Source organism: Bos mutus, chromosome 10 (assembly GCF_027580195.1).
Source record: "Bos mutus isolate GX-2022 chromosome 10, NWIPB_WYAK_1.1, whole genome shotgun sequence".
Classification (NCBI taxonomy): Eukaryota; Metazoa; Chordata; class Mammalia; order Artiodactyla; family Bovidae; genus Bos; species Bos mutus.
Genome location: NC_091626.1, coordinates 70,406,738 through 70,422,581, shown reverse-complemented (window position 1 = coordinate 70,422,581; position 15,844 = coordinate 70,406,738). Strand labels below are relative to the sequence as shown.

The 15,844-nt window shown below is 46.3% G+C and overlaps 1 protein-coding gene across 3 annotated transcripts in view; it reads left to right on the top strand.

Annotated features, from left to right (window-relative positions):
- CAPN3 (calpain 3) overlaps positions 1-15,844 on the top strand; it is a 56,516-nt gene that overhangs the window by 24,871 nt on the left and 15,801 nt on the right. For 2 of the 3 annotated variants that reach the window (XM_005903983.3, XM_005903982.3), the window contains exons 2-9: positions 4,650-4,719; positions 6,734-6,852; positions 8,302-8,435; positions 9,158-9,326; positions 10,118-10,264; positions 12,207-12,290; positions 13,223-13,308; positions 15,465-15,542. In XM_005903983.3, coding sequence (XP_005904045.1) covers positions 4,650-4,719; positions 6,734-6,852; positions 8,302-8,435; positions 9,158-9,326; positions 10,118-10,264; positions 12,207-12,290; positions 13,223-13,308; positions 15,465-15,542 — 887 coding nt within the window. Of the gene's footprint in view, positions 1-4,649; positions 4,720-6,733; positions 6,853-8,301; positions 8,436-9,157; positions 9,327-10,117; positions 10,265-12,206; positions 12,291-13,222; positions 13,309-15,464; positions 15,543-15,844 lie in introns of those variants that run through there. The other variant, XM_070378165.1, reaches the window with a different exon arrangement.

The window sequence follows — 15,844 nt, the reverse complement described above, 5'->3', positions numbered from 1 at the left end:
ACGAAATGCCAGGCTGGATGAAACACAAGCTGGAATCAAGATTGCTGCCAGAAATATCAATAACCTCAGATATACAGATGACCACACCATTATGGCAGAAGGCAAAAAGGAACTAAAGAGCAATTTGATGAAGGTGAAGGAGAAGAGTGAAAAAGCTGGCTTAAAACTCAGGATTCAAAAACCTAAGATCATAGCATCTGGTCCCATCACTTTATGGCAAATAGATGGGGAAACAATGGAAACAGTGACAGACTTTATTTTCTTGGGCTCCAAAAATCACTGCAGATGGTGACTGCAGCCATACAATTAAGAGATGCTTGCTTCTTGGAAGAAAAGCTATGACCAACCTAGACAGCATATTAAAAAGGAGAGACATTACCTTGCCAGCAAAGGTCCATCTAGTCAAAGCTATAGTTTTTCCAGTAGTCATGTATGGATGTGAGAGTTGGACTATAAAGAAAGCTGAATGCCAAAGAATTGATGCTTTTGAACTGTGGTATTGGAGAAGACTCTTGAGAGTCCCTTGGACTGCAAGGAGATCCAACCAGTCCATCCTAAAGGAAATCAGTCCTGAATATTCATTGGAAGGACTGATGTTGAAGCTGAAACTCCAATACTTTGGCTACCTGATGCGAAGAACTGACTCACTGAAGACACCCTGATGCTGGGAAAGATTGAAGGCAGGAGGAGGGGATGACAGAGGATGAGATGGTTGGATGGCATCATGGACTCAATGGACATGAGTTTCAGCAAGCTCTGGGAGTTGGTGACAGACAGGGAAGCCTGGTGTGCTGCAGTCCATGGGATAGTAAAGTTCAGTTCAGTTCAATCTCTCAGTTGTGTCCAACTCTTGGCAACCCCATGGACTGCAGCATGCCAGGCCTCCCTGTCCATCACCAGCTCCCGGAGTTTACTCAAACTCATGTCCATTGAGTCAGTGATGCCATCCAACCATCTCATCCTCTGTTGTCCCCTTCTCCTCCTGCCCTCAATCTTTCCCAGCATCAGGATCTTTTCACATGAGTCAGCACTTCACATCAGGTGGCCAAAGTATTGGAGTTTCAGCTGCAACATCAGTCCTTCCAGTGAACACCCAGGACTGATCTCCTTTAGGATGGACTGGTTGGATCTCCTTGCAATGTAAGGAATTCTCAAGAGTCTTCTCCAAAACCACCGTTCAAAAGCATCAATTGTTCGGCCCTCAGCTTTCTTTATAGTTCAACTCTCACATCCATACATGACTAGTGGAAAAAACATAGCTTTGACAAGACAGACTTTGTCAGCAAAGTAATTTCTCTGCTTTTTAATTTGCTGTCTAGGTTGGTCATAGCTTTTCTTCCAAGGAGCAAGTATCTTTAATTTCATGGCTGCAGTCACCATCTGCAGTGATTTTGGAGCCAAAAAAAAGAAAGTCTGTCACTGTTTCCATTGTTTCCCCATCTATTTGCTATGAAATGATGGGACCAGATGCCGTGATCTTAGTTTTCTGAATGTTGAGTTTTAAGCCAACTTTTTTCACTCTCCTCTTTCACTTTCACCAAGAGGCTCTTTAGTTCTTTGCTTTCTGCCACAAGGGTGGTGTTATCTGCATATCTGAGGTTATTGATATTTCTCCCAGCAATCTTGATTCCAGCTTGTGCTTCATCCAACCTAGCATTTCTCATGATGTACCCTGCATATAAGTTAAATAAGCATGGTGACAATATACAGCCTTGATGTACTCCTTTCCCAATTTGGAACTCCTTATTGCCAAATTCAGACTTGAATTGAAAAAAGTAGGGAAAACCACTATACCATTTAGGCATGACCTAAATCAAATCCCTTACGATTATACAGTGGAAATGAGAAATAGATTCAAGAGATTAGATCTGATAGACAGAGTGCCTGAAGAACTATGGACGGAGGTTTGTGACATTGTACAAGAGGCAGGGATCAAGACCATCCCCAAGAAAAAGAAATGCAAAAAGGCACAATGGTTGTCTGAGGAGGCCTTACAAACAGCTGAAAAAGAAGAGAAGCAAAAGGCAAACGAGAAAAGGAAAGATATGCCCATTTGAATGCAGAGTTCAAAGAATATCGAGAGAGAAAAAGCCTTCCTCAGTGATCAATGCAAAGGAATAGAGGAAAACAATAGAATGGGAAAGACTAGACATCTCTTCAAGAAAATTAGAGATACCAAGGAAACATTTCATGCAAATATGGGCACAATAAAGGACAAAAATGGTATGGACCTAACAGAAGCAGAAGATACTAAGAAGAGGTGGCAAGAATACACAGAAGATACAAAAAAGATCTTCATGACCCAGATAATCACGATGGTATGATCACTCACCTAGAGCCAGACATCCTGGAATGTGAAGTCAAGTGGGCCTTAGGAAGCATCACTATGAACAAAGCTAGTGGAGGTGATGGAATTCCAGTTGACCTATTTCAAATCCTAAAAGATGATGCTGTGAAAGTGCTGTACTCAATATGCCAGCAAATTTGGAAAACTCAGCAATGGCCACAGGACTGGAAAAGGTCAATTTTCATTCCAATCCCAAAGAAAGGTAATGCCAAAGAATGCTTAAACTACCGCACAGTTGCACTCATCTCACACGCTTGCCTGGAAAATACATGGACGGAGGAGCCTGGTATGCTGCAGTCCATGGGGTCGCTAAGAGTCGGACACGACTGAGCAACTTCACTTTCACTTTTTACTTTCATGCATTGGAGAAGGAAAGGGCAACCCACTCCAGTGTTCTTGCCTGGAGAATCCCAGGGATGGGGAAGCCTGGTGGGCTGCCGTCTATGGGGTCGCACAGAGTCGGACATGACTGAAGCGACTTAGCAGCAGCAGCAGCAGCAGCACACACTAGTAAAGTAATGCTCAAAATTCTCCAAGGCAGGCTTAAACAGTACCTGAACCGTGAACTTCCAAATGTTCAAGCTGGATTTAGAAAAGGCAGAGGAACCAGAGATCAAATTGTCAACATCTGTCGGATCATCGAAAAAGCAAGAGAATTCCAGAAAAACATCTACTTCTGCTTTATTGACTATGCCAAAGCCTTTGACTGTGTGGATCACAAAAAACTGTGGAAAATTCTTAAAGAGACAGGGTCGCAAAGAGTTGGACACAACTGAGCGACTAAACTGAACTGAACTTAGGATATATCCCAAAAGGAATAAACAGCCAACTTTTTACATTGCAAGTCACTTGTAAGAATTCATTTTATGTATGTGATCATGCCATCAATTTGATAAGCAGTTAGGTTCCTTTTCTTCAATTTGCTTTCAGCTTTTACAGATTGCTTTTTTCCCCACTAAAATTAGTATACCAGTTTATTACTCTTTTCAGTATTAGCCATTTTGTCTGGTGTGTAGTAGTATCACACACCAGATAGTGTTAATTTGAACTTCCCTTATGATTAATGATGTTGAGCATTTTCCCATGCAGTTTTTGCCATTTGTATGAGGCTCCTATGGCTGCTATATTACCATAAACTTGGTAGCTTAAAATAAGAATTTTATTCTTTCACAGTTACAGATTGCTTTTTAAAATTGCATTTTCTTCAATTTGGTTTTTAATTCTATAAAATGTACATGGTTCCTAAGTCAAAATTCTTTTAAAACAGATATATTCAGAGTTTTACTTCCATCCCTATATTCACCACTTAATCCTTTCCTCCCCTATAGATAACCTTTTAAAAAATTATTATTTGGGGTTTATCCTTCCATTGATAAGAGCTTCAGGGGGGTGGTGTGTGTGGTGTGATCTATGCATGACTTTCCATCTAGTAGGTGAGACAGATCCTTGAGCTCAGGGAGATTCACTCACTGAGCTCACTCACCCGGGTTGTTGTATTGGGGAAGACAGAAAAACAGAGAGGGCTATATCACCAAGATAGCAAGGCTTCTTGAAGCTGTGAAGGACAAAGTTAAAACCAAAACACAGAATCTATAATTATTTCTAAAGTTAAAATACAAAGCATGACACATCCGAACAAACACAAGAGCACCCTCTGTTGGCCTCTGTTGGGATGCATACAACCAGTAGTGCCTGGATTTGAAAACTGCTGAGACCAGGGTGTCATGTTGGGTTAGCTTTATTAAAGAAATACACCTGCCAACAGACTGGGAGGCCTTCGAGGCCCATGTCAAATTTATTCTTGGCTCTCCCCAGCTTTCAAGTCCTGTGGCCCTTGGGACACATGCTGATAGGAAATATCTATGTTACCACATCCAGGGGAAAAAGATCCTTACTTTCCCTCCTGCACCTCTTTTCCTGGCTTAGAAAAAAAACAAGAGCCGTGTTTTCTACCGTCCCTTGGTCAAAGCTGTGGAAGTAGTGACACTGCCCTAACTCTCAAGGTGCTTCCTTACTCAGACAACGTATCACTGTGAGGGATCAGTGTGGAACAATGAGAAAAGGAGTCATGCATCTGGCTTCTCCTCCCTGCTAGCTGTGTGTCCTTGGGCAAATTCTTAACCTCTCTGAGTCTTGGTGTTCTCATCTGAAAAATAAGAACGGTAGTATCCAATTCATGGGCGTTTCTGAGGTTTAAATGAGTGGTGTGTGTAAAACTCCTGATATGTGATGCCAGTACTGCATATGAACCTCAGTAAATAATAGCTACTACTACTATTATTATTTCCTTTTTGCTTCACAGGAAATTTGTGAGAATCCCCGATTTATCATTGGTGGAGCCAATAGAACTGACATCTGCCAAGGAGATCTAGGTAGGAAAGTTTCTTTTTCTTTTTTTTTTTTTTTATTTTTAAACTTTACATAATTGTATTAGTTTTGCCAAATATCAAAATGAATCCGCCACAGGTATACATGTGTTCCCCATCCCGAACCCTCCTCCCTCCTCCCTCCCCATACCATCCCTCTGGGCCGTCCTAGTGCACCAGCCCCAAGCATCCAGCATTGTGCATCGAACCTGGACTGGCAACTCGTTTCCTACATGATATTTTACATGTTTCATTGCCATTCTCCCAAATCTTCCCACCCTCTCCCTCTCCCACAGAGTCCATAAGACTGTTCTGTACATCAGTGTCTCTCTGGTCCTATTTAGCCAAACAATCAAAGGGGTGATTAAGAGGTATGATCCTTTGATAGTAAGTAAAGGGACACGAATCTGGTTTTGCTTGTAATGAATTTGGGGGAGGTAGTTTTGATAACATTATTTAAACTCATTCAGCTCTGTGTTGGTGATTGCTTCATTTAATTTCTGTCCCTCCCACCTTTCTCATCAGTTGTTTGCCTTGTGTCACAACAGGAGGTCGCCTCCTCTCCAGAGTCTCCAGGACACTCACACACCCCACTCAGCAAGACAAAAGCCCTGTTTCTAGCAGGACCCACCTTCCTTGAAGGGCTTCCCTTGTGACTCAGTGGTTAAGAGTTTGCCTGCCAGTGCAGGAGATGGGAGTTTGATCCCTGGGTCAGGAAGAGTCCCTGGAGAAGGAAATGGCTACCCACTCCAGCATTCTTGCCTGGTAAAATCCCATGGACAGAGGAGCCTGGCAGGCTAAGTCCATGGGGTCACGAGGAGTCAGACATGACTTAGAGACTAAACAACAACCTTCCTTAGAAGGCAGCTCTGAAATTGTGTGCCATGCATGTCCCTTTGGCATGCAGAATCGATATGCTCACAAAAACTGCTTTCATAACTCGAACTCTTGTTTAAACTGCCCTAGAATAGCTCCGTATTAAAGAAGCTTTTCAACAAAGACAACACGTGCCATGTGGATAAGCATCCAATTTTCTGTCTGGTTAATTAGCTTGGCTGCTTCCTCTGTCTCAGCCTCTTATTTGGAAGGTATTGTCTTTACTGCAAACTGGAGAAAAGTTCTGTGAAGTAAAGTTGGAGGAAACAAACATCAACAGACACAATTTAGAACTTGAGGGAAAAGGGGCACTCAAGGCCAAATGAAAGGAATTTAGCTAATTTGGTCCCGGAAGGAAAGGCTGAAGAGGTTTTGAATATCTGACTTCCTGCACTTGAAGGAAGGCTGCCTGCAGAGCCCTGGCCAGCTAATAACCTGGGCCTTCCAACCGACACACTGTTTCAGAGGAGAGGCTGGCTGCTTGGGAGGTGGAGAGTGGGGAGGTGGTAGTGGTGGTGGGAGGAGGCCTGTGGAGGCTCTCAGCCTCCCCTCTGCAGTCTCAAAGATGCCGTGACATCCCACACGGCACAGCAAAGGCCTTGCATAACCTAGCCTGTGTTCTGTTAGTGTTTCTGGCCTGCCACTTGGGCATTCACACACATACACGCACACACAAACAGGGCAAAGTGCCACCTCCAAATACTAACCAGCTTTCCTTACAGTACTAATGGGCTGGTCTGATGGATCTCAGATGCTCAGATTCTGCAGTCACATTGCAAAGGTGCAGGGCAGGCAGCTTTCCTACAGGTGTTAGAAAGAATGACCCAATTATGACTCCCACTGCTCAGTTTCCACTGAGGTCCAGATGGAGGTCTGAGCTTATACTGCAGACAGAAGAACTGCCTATAGCCTTCAGGAAAGCAGTCACGAGGGAGTAAGTTACCTTGTTAATCGCATGGTCCAGGGACTGCAGTCACACTCCTTTCCTTGGCTGACATGTCCGTAAGGTCAGATCTGGAAGCAGGACAGTGAGAGCCCAGTGTACGCCCTTCTCCAGAAAGCAGAGAAGCTAATGGGGATGGGGTCTCCTTCCTCCTTGGAGGTGTGGGCCCTCCTGTGACCTGTGCCACGTATTTGCCTGCAGGGGACTGCTGGTTTCTTGCAGCCATCGCTTGCCTGACCTTGAACAAGCGTCTGCTTTTCCGGGTCATACCCCATGATCAGAGTTTCACCGAAAACTACGCGGGGATTTTTCACTTCCAGGTGAGGTCAAGGGACTGTAGTTAAGAGGACCAGCGGGCTGTCCACCTACCGCTGGTCTCCCAGGCTTGACTTTCCCGTGGCTCCAGGAAAGATTCCCACCCACCCAGCCAGCTATGGCTGTGGGCAGTGACCCTCTTCAGGCCTCAAGCCTGTGAGGAAGTAGTTGTTTATTTCTTCCTACCCTCAAACCCCTACACCTTCCGTTAGGCCCCAGAAAGGTTAGAAGATATCCTGTTTGCTGGCCTGTTGGTCTATTTTTACCTTTCCAGCTGTCAGGCTTCTGTGTGATAACCAGAAGTCCTTCTCAAGTAAATCCCTAAGACACTAGCACTGGGAATCCAGAGGGCCCTTTAGGCTGCAAAAGAAATGCCAACACAGGTCTATACCCACACTATCATTTACCCCTTCCGGGCTCTGGAAGAAAAGTCTGGTTAATCTGGGGACCAGGCTTCTGGCTTGGCCCAGCAATGAGTCTTTTGGTTTCAGAATAAGTTCAGACACTGGAAACTTTCTGGATCCAAATTGTCCTAGCAAAGAGCCAAACCCCATGCTGTCCCAGAACTGAAATGAGCTTTGTATGTGGGCACTTGTATCTACGGGTGTTCTGAGGCTTCTGAACAGCGCTGAAGGCTCCCAGTGTCCTGGACTGACCCAGATCATCAGTTGATCTTGTATCCCAGGATGGAAGGCCTCAGAAAGTGTCTTCTCTGAAGGTTTAGGATCAGACTCCTGCTGCCATTCCAATGCAGACAGGGCAGCAGGGTCCCACGTTTTGTTTTTCCCCTATGCCATTGAGCTGCTCACTCCCCTTGGGTATTTAAAAGATCTGAAACCAAAAGGATCATAAACACAAAGACCACACGGATTTTTGCCTTCTTGTTCATAGGAGAGTAAATGTCATTAGAAGGAAATTAAACTACTTTTGGCTTTCTTGGGTTAAAACCGATTTGTTCAAGAAAGATCATCTAGAATTGGGATTACTGGACAGTGTTCCTGGTTTAACCAGAGTATATTCTGGGTCACCTTCCATTTCCATGTCAATCCTTCTTCTTCAACAACCATTCCTACCTTATTTGTCATCAAGAAGTACATAAATTATACGTCACCTTCTCCTAGACCAGTGCTTCTCAGCCCTGACTGCATATGAGGATCAGCTGAGATAACAAATGATACTGATACCTAGGCCCTCCCAGACCTACAGAGCAGAAGGAAAATCTCAAGCCCTCAGATACACACGGAGTACCTACCATCCCCTGTACTGAGCTGGACTGTGTGGGAGAGACATAATGGTTTGTAACATACTTGCTGCCCTCAAAGAGCTCACAGTCCACTTAAAGACAGATTCACCTTCTCTGAACCCAGAATAGTGTGAACAAAAGGAATGTGGGGTAGGGACACATTTCCCACTGGTAATCTGAGGATGGCACTGTGCTTGATGCTTCTGTGCAGTTCTGGCGCTATGGAGACTGGGTGGACGTGGTTATTGATGACTGCCTGCCAACTTACAACAATCAACTGGTTTTCACCAAATCCAACCATCGCAATGAGTTCTGGAGTGCTCTGCTGGAGAAGGCTTATGCTAAGTAAGACGGGGATAGGAAATCTTTAGTTTCCATAGTGAGCTCTTTAATCCTCCCTTCTTGGTGGCACTACAGATCCTGGATCCCAGCATTATTTCTCTGGAACTCAAATCCCAGAGCCTTGGTAGGCTCAACCTCCTGAGCTCACTATATATACACATATGTATGTATGTATGTATGTATGTGTATATATATATATATATATATATATAACTTTTATTTTGTATTGGGGTACAGCTGATTAACCATGTTGTGATAGTTTCAGGTGAACAGTGAAGGGACTTGGCCATATGTATACATGTATCCATTTTCCCCCAAACTCCCCTCCCATCCAGGCTGCCATATAACACTGGAGCTCAGAATAAGTGAAGAAAAGCTATGTTGCCTCTCAGAAGCTCCACTCCAGCTACTAATGGCTTTAATGGAGCCCTACTTCAGATTTTGAGTATAGTGGAAACAGAACTATCAGGAAGTGGGAATAGAAGGTTCCAGCCCCAGTGTTTCTCCTCTCTGTGGCCTTAGCTGGTCACACAGCCTCTGGGGCTCAGTTTCTCTATTGTGAAGAAAGGGAATCATAGTATCTGTTTAAAAGCTTACAGAGTTGTTGGAGAATTTGGACAAGACAGCATCACAGGACCCAAGAGTAAAGTCCTGGAGCCAGGGGTACCTGGGTCATGTTTCCTGGAACCCTGTGACCCCAGACTAGTCTTCATCCTATCTCTAAGGCTCCATGGTTCGTATGAAGCCCTGAAAGGTGGGAACACTACAGAGGCCATGGAGGACTTCACGGGAGGAGTGACAGAGTTTTTTGAAATCAAGGATGCTCCCAGAGACATGTACAAGATCATGAAGAAAGCCATCGAGAGGGGTTCCCTCATGGGCTGCTCCATTGATGTAAGTCTGCAGTATGGGGTGCAGGACAGGGAGCTGCCAGCTACTGGGAAGACTTACCCAGTGAACAGCAGCACAGGGCTTTCCTCTGGGGCGGGGTGAACGTTCTGTTTTAGGAAGCAGAAAAGTAGCTCTCAACTTTGAAAACTGGGAATTTCTCAAGGGAGAAGTTTCTGGAGGTTTTCAATAAAGATGCAAAAATTTAGGTGGAAATAGGCCTCCGGGGCTGGTGTTTCTCAGTTCCAGCATGCCCCTAGTAAGCTGGCCACACACTGGGCTATGGACCTGAACCTACCAGTTCCCTAAGAAAGCCTCCCAGTCTTTGAGCTTTGATCAGATCTCACATGTGGGACCCAGGCTTTGTGTTGTACTCTGGGAGAAGCTCAGCCTGCAGTCCACCTCTCAGCGAAGTGGTGTGAACTGAGACCAGAGCCAAGGGCAAGGGGATGGCAGACTGGCCAGGAGATACACCCTCCCTGGGGAGTAGTCAATGTATTCTAATAGTCTTGGTTATCTCTGTTGGTGAGGAAGGGGCCCAAGCTGAATTCCTGTTCCTTCCTCTCCTAGTATACCCAGTAGATGGGAAAGCTTGGGAAGATGAAGCACCCATGGACAAACGTTTTCTTTCTGCATCACTGTTCTCCATCTTTTCTCCATTCATGCTCTACTTATCTCTCCTCTGTTTCTTTGTCTGTCCCCTCCCTTCTTTCTCTCTCCTTCCCTTTCTATCACCCTCCTTTGTTACTCTCTCTCCCTCTCCTGGACTGTCCCCTGCCCTCCCTGTTGGGCCTCAGGATGGCACAAACATGACCTATGGAACCTCTCCTTCTGGGCTGAAAATGGGGGAGTTGATTGAGCGGATGGTGAGGAATATGGATAACTCGCGGCTCAGGGACTCAGACCTCATCCCTGAGGGATGCTCAGATGACAGACCAACTCGGGTGTGTACTCCTCCCACCTGCATGGCCCGGGTGTGTGGCGTGGTGTCAGACCTTCCTCAGCAGCCGGCACCGCCCACGTGGGCTCCTCCTGGGGCCTTCCAGGGGTCTGGGTTGGAATCTCTTGCTCTCTCTAAGGCTCCTGAGGCAAGCGGGGGAGACAGCTTTTGGAGGGAATCTCTGGCGGGGGAGGGGAAGGGGTTCCTTCATACTCCATGGTCCAGGCAGTTTCTCTGATAATGAATTAACTGGCATAAATATTTATGAGAGAGATTTCATTTATTTGTAAAGTATTTCTCTCCTTCTAGTTCGTTCATTTATGTATTTGACACTTATTTACTGAGCTCCTACTAGGCACTCTTCTAACAAACAAAGAGAATTCTCTCCCATTTGTTTCGGATTCTAAGGAACAAGCAGTTTCCACACACTCCCCCGGCCCCACCCCCCGAGCTTGTATTCTAGTAGTTTTGGAAGTAATACATGCTATACAGTAAAGCAGAGAAAAAATGAACCTATTTTTTCCCTATCTGAGGATAATAACATTTGGCATATGTCCTACTAGGGTTTTTCTATGCATACACCTAATCTAAATCTTTATTTTAAAAATGCAGTCATACTGTATGTACCTCTTTGCAGCATGCTTCTTTTTCAGTTAGCTTTATATACCTAATGTGTCAACAAGAATCACATTCTTAGTGTGTCTTCTATAACATTTTTCGTGGCTGTACAATAGTCCAACATGCAGATAAATTGTAGTTTTTTTACCCCATAACTTATTATTGGGAATTTAAATATTTTCTTTTTCTGTTTTGGCTGTAGTTTTTAAATGTTACAGCTAACATCCTATTAGATACATCTTTGTGTCCATCCAGGACACTTTCCTTTGGACAGATGGCCAGTAGTGGAATAGCTGGGAATGCATATGTAATGCCACAAGAGTCATTTCAAGTGGTTTCCCTGGTCCAAAACTGAGAGGTTTATGAACCTCCTGCCCCCCTCCCTTTCTATTCACATGGTCTGGGTCCTCTAAAGACTAAAATCTGGAAGAGTTTGAGATGTCAAAAGCCTTGGCTCCTCACATACCCCTCACTTTGAAAAGGGCTCCAGGCTACCTCTTAAAGCTGTCATATCACCAGGCAGAGTGAAGCCACAGAGATCCATCTAGGGCTCAGTGGGTTTTGGCCATTCTACCCTTCTCCCAAGGATCTCCTGTGGCTGCAAATCTCAGATGGAAGAGACTTCCCTCCTCCCTGAGGCACAGTCATGTCTGAGCAGGACTCTCCTCTAGCTGCCTTGGAATTCTCTACCTGGGTACAGGAACTTTTAATTTCTTTCTTTTTTTTAATTTTTTGCCACATGACATGGCACGTGGGATCTTCGTTCCCCCAATCAAGGATCAAACCCGCACCCCCTGCACTGCAGGTATAGAGTCCTAACCACTGGACCACTAAGGAAGTCTACTTTTAATTTCTTGAATATGTTCTAGGGTGGGTGGAGAAGGTGAGGGGATATGAAGATAAAAGGTTAGACCTCCATGTTTCATCTAACCCCCTTTCTCAATCCCTTTCTCTTCCAGGAATAGTCAACCCTGGGTGGGCTCAGGGAAGGGGAGCCTGACCCAAGGCAGCCTCCATCCACCCCCACTTCTTCCTTTGAAAGACCCAAGGGATCCAGAAAGGAGGGCCAGGCACGCTCTCACTCACCTCGTGGCCCCAGCCTCCACATTGTTCTCCAATGGTTAAGGGACCAGCTTGACGGAAACACCTTGTCTGGGCTGCATATTCTTGGCTCTCTTAAAGGGCTAGTGTGGGTCTTCTCATGGCTAGGAGGCACGCTTCCAGAGCATGGAGGAGTCCTTGTCCTCACTGAACCCAGGATGTGAACCAGTGTGAACTTTGTCTCAGGAAAACAAGCCCTGACAGGCTGTCCGGTTTTCACTCCACAGACGATTGTTCCAGTTCAGTTTGAGACAAGAATGGCCTGTGGGCTGGTCAAAGGCCATGCCTACTCAGTCACTGGGCTGGAGGAGGTAAGCCTGGCGGGGTATGAAGGGTTAGGACTTGAGGGGCTACTTGGGGGAACTTCCTGAAGTCAGGACTTGGCTTTCTGTGCCCTTTTGCATCTGCAGAATTTGCCTCCAATCAGGTACTCAGGCTGAGTGCCTGGGGTTGGAGGAGACTACTGGGACTTGTAGGTGGATCTTGCCACAAAACAGTGCTCAGTTTATGTTTATTTTTAGTGCTAAAGATAGCAATTGCCCCAACATTTCCAAAGAACAAATAGAAATCACTTTGGTTTTATGAAATTAATTTCATGGGCTCTTGTGTTTCTTGTTTTTCATGGTCAGTAATGATGTTTTGCTCCCACTGGCACATCTGGCCTTAACTGGGTCATGACAGAGACAGGGAGTTTGTCAGGCCCCTTGTGCACAGTTGGGCAGTTGTGCCCTGGTCATAGGGATGGGCAGAGAGAGGCAGTTGTCCACAGCAGCCCATGCTGCAGACAGGAGGAAGGGGCCCCTTTTTCTGATAGATCTACTTAGAGGTGACATTTTCTGTCACTCTTCAGCCAGCAGGGGCATTTTTTTCTATTAATAATTCACGCAGAGACACCTAACTGCCAGCAGAGCCCTACATTATATGCCCTGCCTCCTCCACCCACTCCACCCAAATTTCTAAATAGCCAGATGTTCACTGTGAAAATCACTTCTTAGAAGATGGCAAGGTGGTGGCCAAGCCTGACTCCTGTAAGCTCGTGCTAAGGTTCTGCCTTTTCACAGCAAACTTGTAGTTAGTCTCCTTGACCAATCAGGACAGCTCCCTGTATGGGATCCCTCTCCCAACTCCCACTCCCACCCCAACCCTCAGCGTAAGACAGAAGACTCCCCCACCCCCACCCCCCGTCCCCCACCCCGGCTTCAGAAAGGGTCCAGAGCAAGAGAGCTTTTCCTCTTTGCCCAAGGCCCTGTACAAGGGTGAGAAAGTGAAGCTGGTGCGGCTGCGGAACCCCTGGGGCCAGGTGGAGTGGAATGGCTCCTGGAGTGACAGGTGGGTGAGGGGACCCCATGAATAGGGGACAACAGGACCTGGGACAAGGTTGGGTTGGGGACCAAGCCATAAGAGTACTACAAATGCTTGGTCTAAAATCACCCTTAAAACCAATGATCCACAGAGGAGAAAAGGGGGTGTGGCTCTAGGGAAGGACTGGGAATAGAAGAGGGGATGGCTCCAGAGAAGGGCTCGTGCTAAGGAACAGAAGGGGTGTAGCTCCAGGGTAGGGCTGGGAGCAGAGCCTCGGAAACCTGGGACCCCAAGAGCTTGCTGATGGCCATTGAGGGGAAAGGAAAGATCCTAGAGAGCATGGGCCATGTCCAGGCAGGAGGGGAGTCAGGATGCAGTGGTCTGACTAGACAAGTAACTTCCTTTCTCATAATTATCTATAAAATGGGGAAAATGTTAGCACCTACCTGGTGGGCTGTTATGAGGAGAAAATGTGATGGTGTTGCAGAAAGCTTAGCCAGTACTAAGATTTCCTCTCCCTCACTGGCCCCAGGAAGAGATGCATAGGTCCTTTGAAAGAATTGTACTACTTATTACTGGGAGCAAGTGACTGGAAGCAGCTAAAACAGCACACAGAGGGAGGAAGCTATTGTGAAGGCTCCAGAACCTTCACAAAGCCTTTATTGTTCCACCCCAATCACTGGCTCCTGACTGCCTCTCTGCAGGGAGAGTGGGCCCTGGAGCTCCTTTATTCCCAAGGGGGCAGAGCAGGACCCCTTAGCTGAGAAGGACCACAACCAGGCTGTGGGTACCCTCAGGCCCTGTGCTAATTTTAACATACCTCTCATCTCAGGGCACCGTAATTACTGGCTTGTTCAGCCATTCATTCACTTAGCAAGTATGTGTTGAGCACTTACTGAATCCCAGGCACAATCCTAAGCACTGGGGGCATTCCGTGAATAGGCAACTTTGCTGGGTAGACCAATAAGGTGCTGATCCTGGTCTCCTACTGTTCCCTTCTCTTATCCGTGTGACAAATCCCATTGTGCAGTATGTGTCAGGCCCCATGCTTCTGTCTGGGGACTTAGAAATGAACACAGAGATTCAGACCCTGCCCTATAGGCCTTAAGGTCTAGTGGGAAGGACGGAAAAACACTAATCATTGAGATAAATGCTATAGTTAGGGTCACAAAGCAGGAGCCCTTCTCATAGTTTGAGGGGACAGGAAGGTAGCAAAAGGTTGCCTGGAGGGATGGCATTTGAACTGGGTTCTCTTCTCTGGAAGGGTCCCTGGTACCGCATAAGTCTACCAGCCCACTGGTCCCAGTTACCCACAGGGACCCTCGCTATATTCTCCAGTCTCAGATCTTGGGGTCCACTTTCTGCCAACTCCTCCACTTCAGGGACTGGTGACAAGTGGGACTCAGCCTCGGTCACTCAAGGAGAGTTCCCTCCCCCACCCACTGTGTCCCTCCTGCTGGTCTCAGGAATCTCCATCTCCCCTCCGGTATTCCCTGATTCCAAGCACTTCTTCAATCCCTAACCTCTCCAGAGACAATCTAGTTTAGCTTCATTCTCCTCACAAAGGTGCTTTAGTTCCTCCTCCTTTGGGAGAGAGTGTGTAAAACTGCCCAGCCCTTAAAAAATACAAAACTGGGATGTTTTGTGGGATGGCAGGAGGAAGGAGAAGTTTACCTGTTTAGTCTTTTTCTCAGTAACTCAGACAGTTACTTATTAGATGATGGGCCTGTTCTAAAAGTTTTACATGCAATATTTCATCTCTTGCTCATCACAGCACTGTGAGTAGGTGACATAATCATTTCCCTTTTGCAGTTGAGAAAACAGAAACTGTGACAGGTGAAGTGACTTGCCCAGGGTTACAGCTAGTACTGGTATAATTAAATTGAAATCACAAGTTACCTATTTCCAGGCCCAGCTCCTAACTTGAAAGGGTGAGGAATGGTTAAAGTTTTAATCAGAGAAAAGTCAGGCCCTCATAAACCATTTTAAAAGCTTGGTCTTAATCCTGAGGATGGTGGGAAGCGATTATGGGGTATCAGGTCAGATTTGCATTTTGGTGGTTCACACTGGCTGCAGTTGGGAGAGGAGCTATTTTGTTCATATTTCTCTGACACCTCCTGGCCCAGCTCATATCAGGCCTTCCCTTTCTTTTCCCTTTCATCACACCTCCATCATCCCTCCAGCTGGAAGGACTGGAGCTATGTGGACAAGGACGAGAAGGCCCGTTTGCAGCACCAGGTCACTGAGGATGGAGAGTTCTGGTGAGTCCAGGACCCAAGAGGACTCTGAAGGGTAAGGGATGGGGTGGGCACTGAAATCTCAAACCTCCAACCCCAGAAAGTGGCCGTCAGATTCCAGCCCTTGGGACATCTGAGCCCTATTCTCCAAATCCAGCCAGAGACCCGGCAAGATTGAGGGTTTTGAGAGCAGCCTGAGAGTTATGGTGATGACCAGGCCCGGACTAAGCCACTGCACTATGGCTCCTGTGGTTTTGTGACACTCCACCACACGCACTGCTCCGGCCACTTGCTCTGGCCTTGGTGGAGCTGTTTTCTGAGTGGAG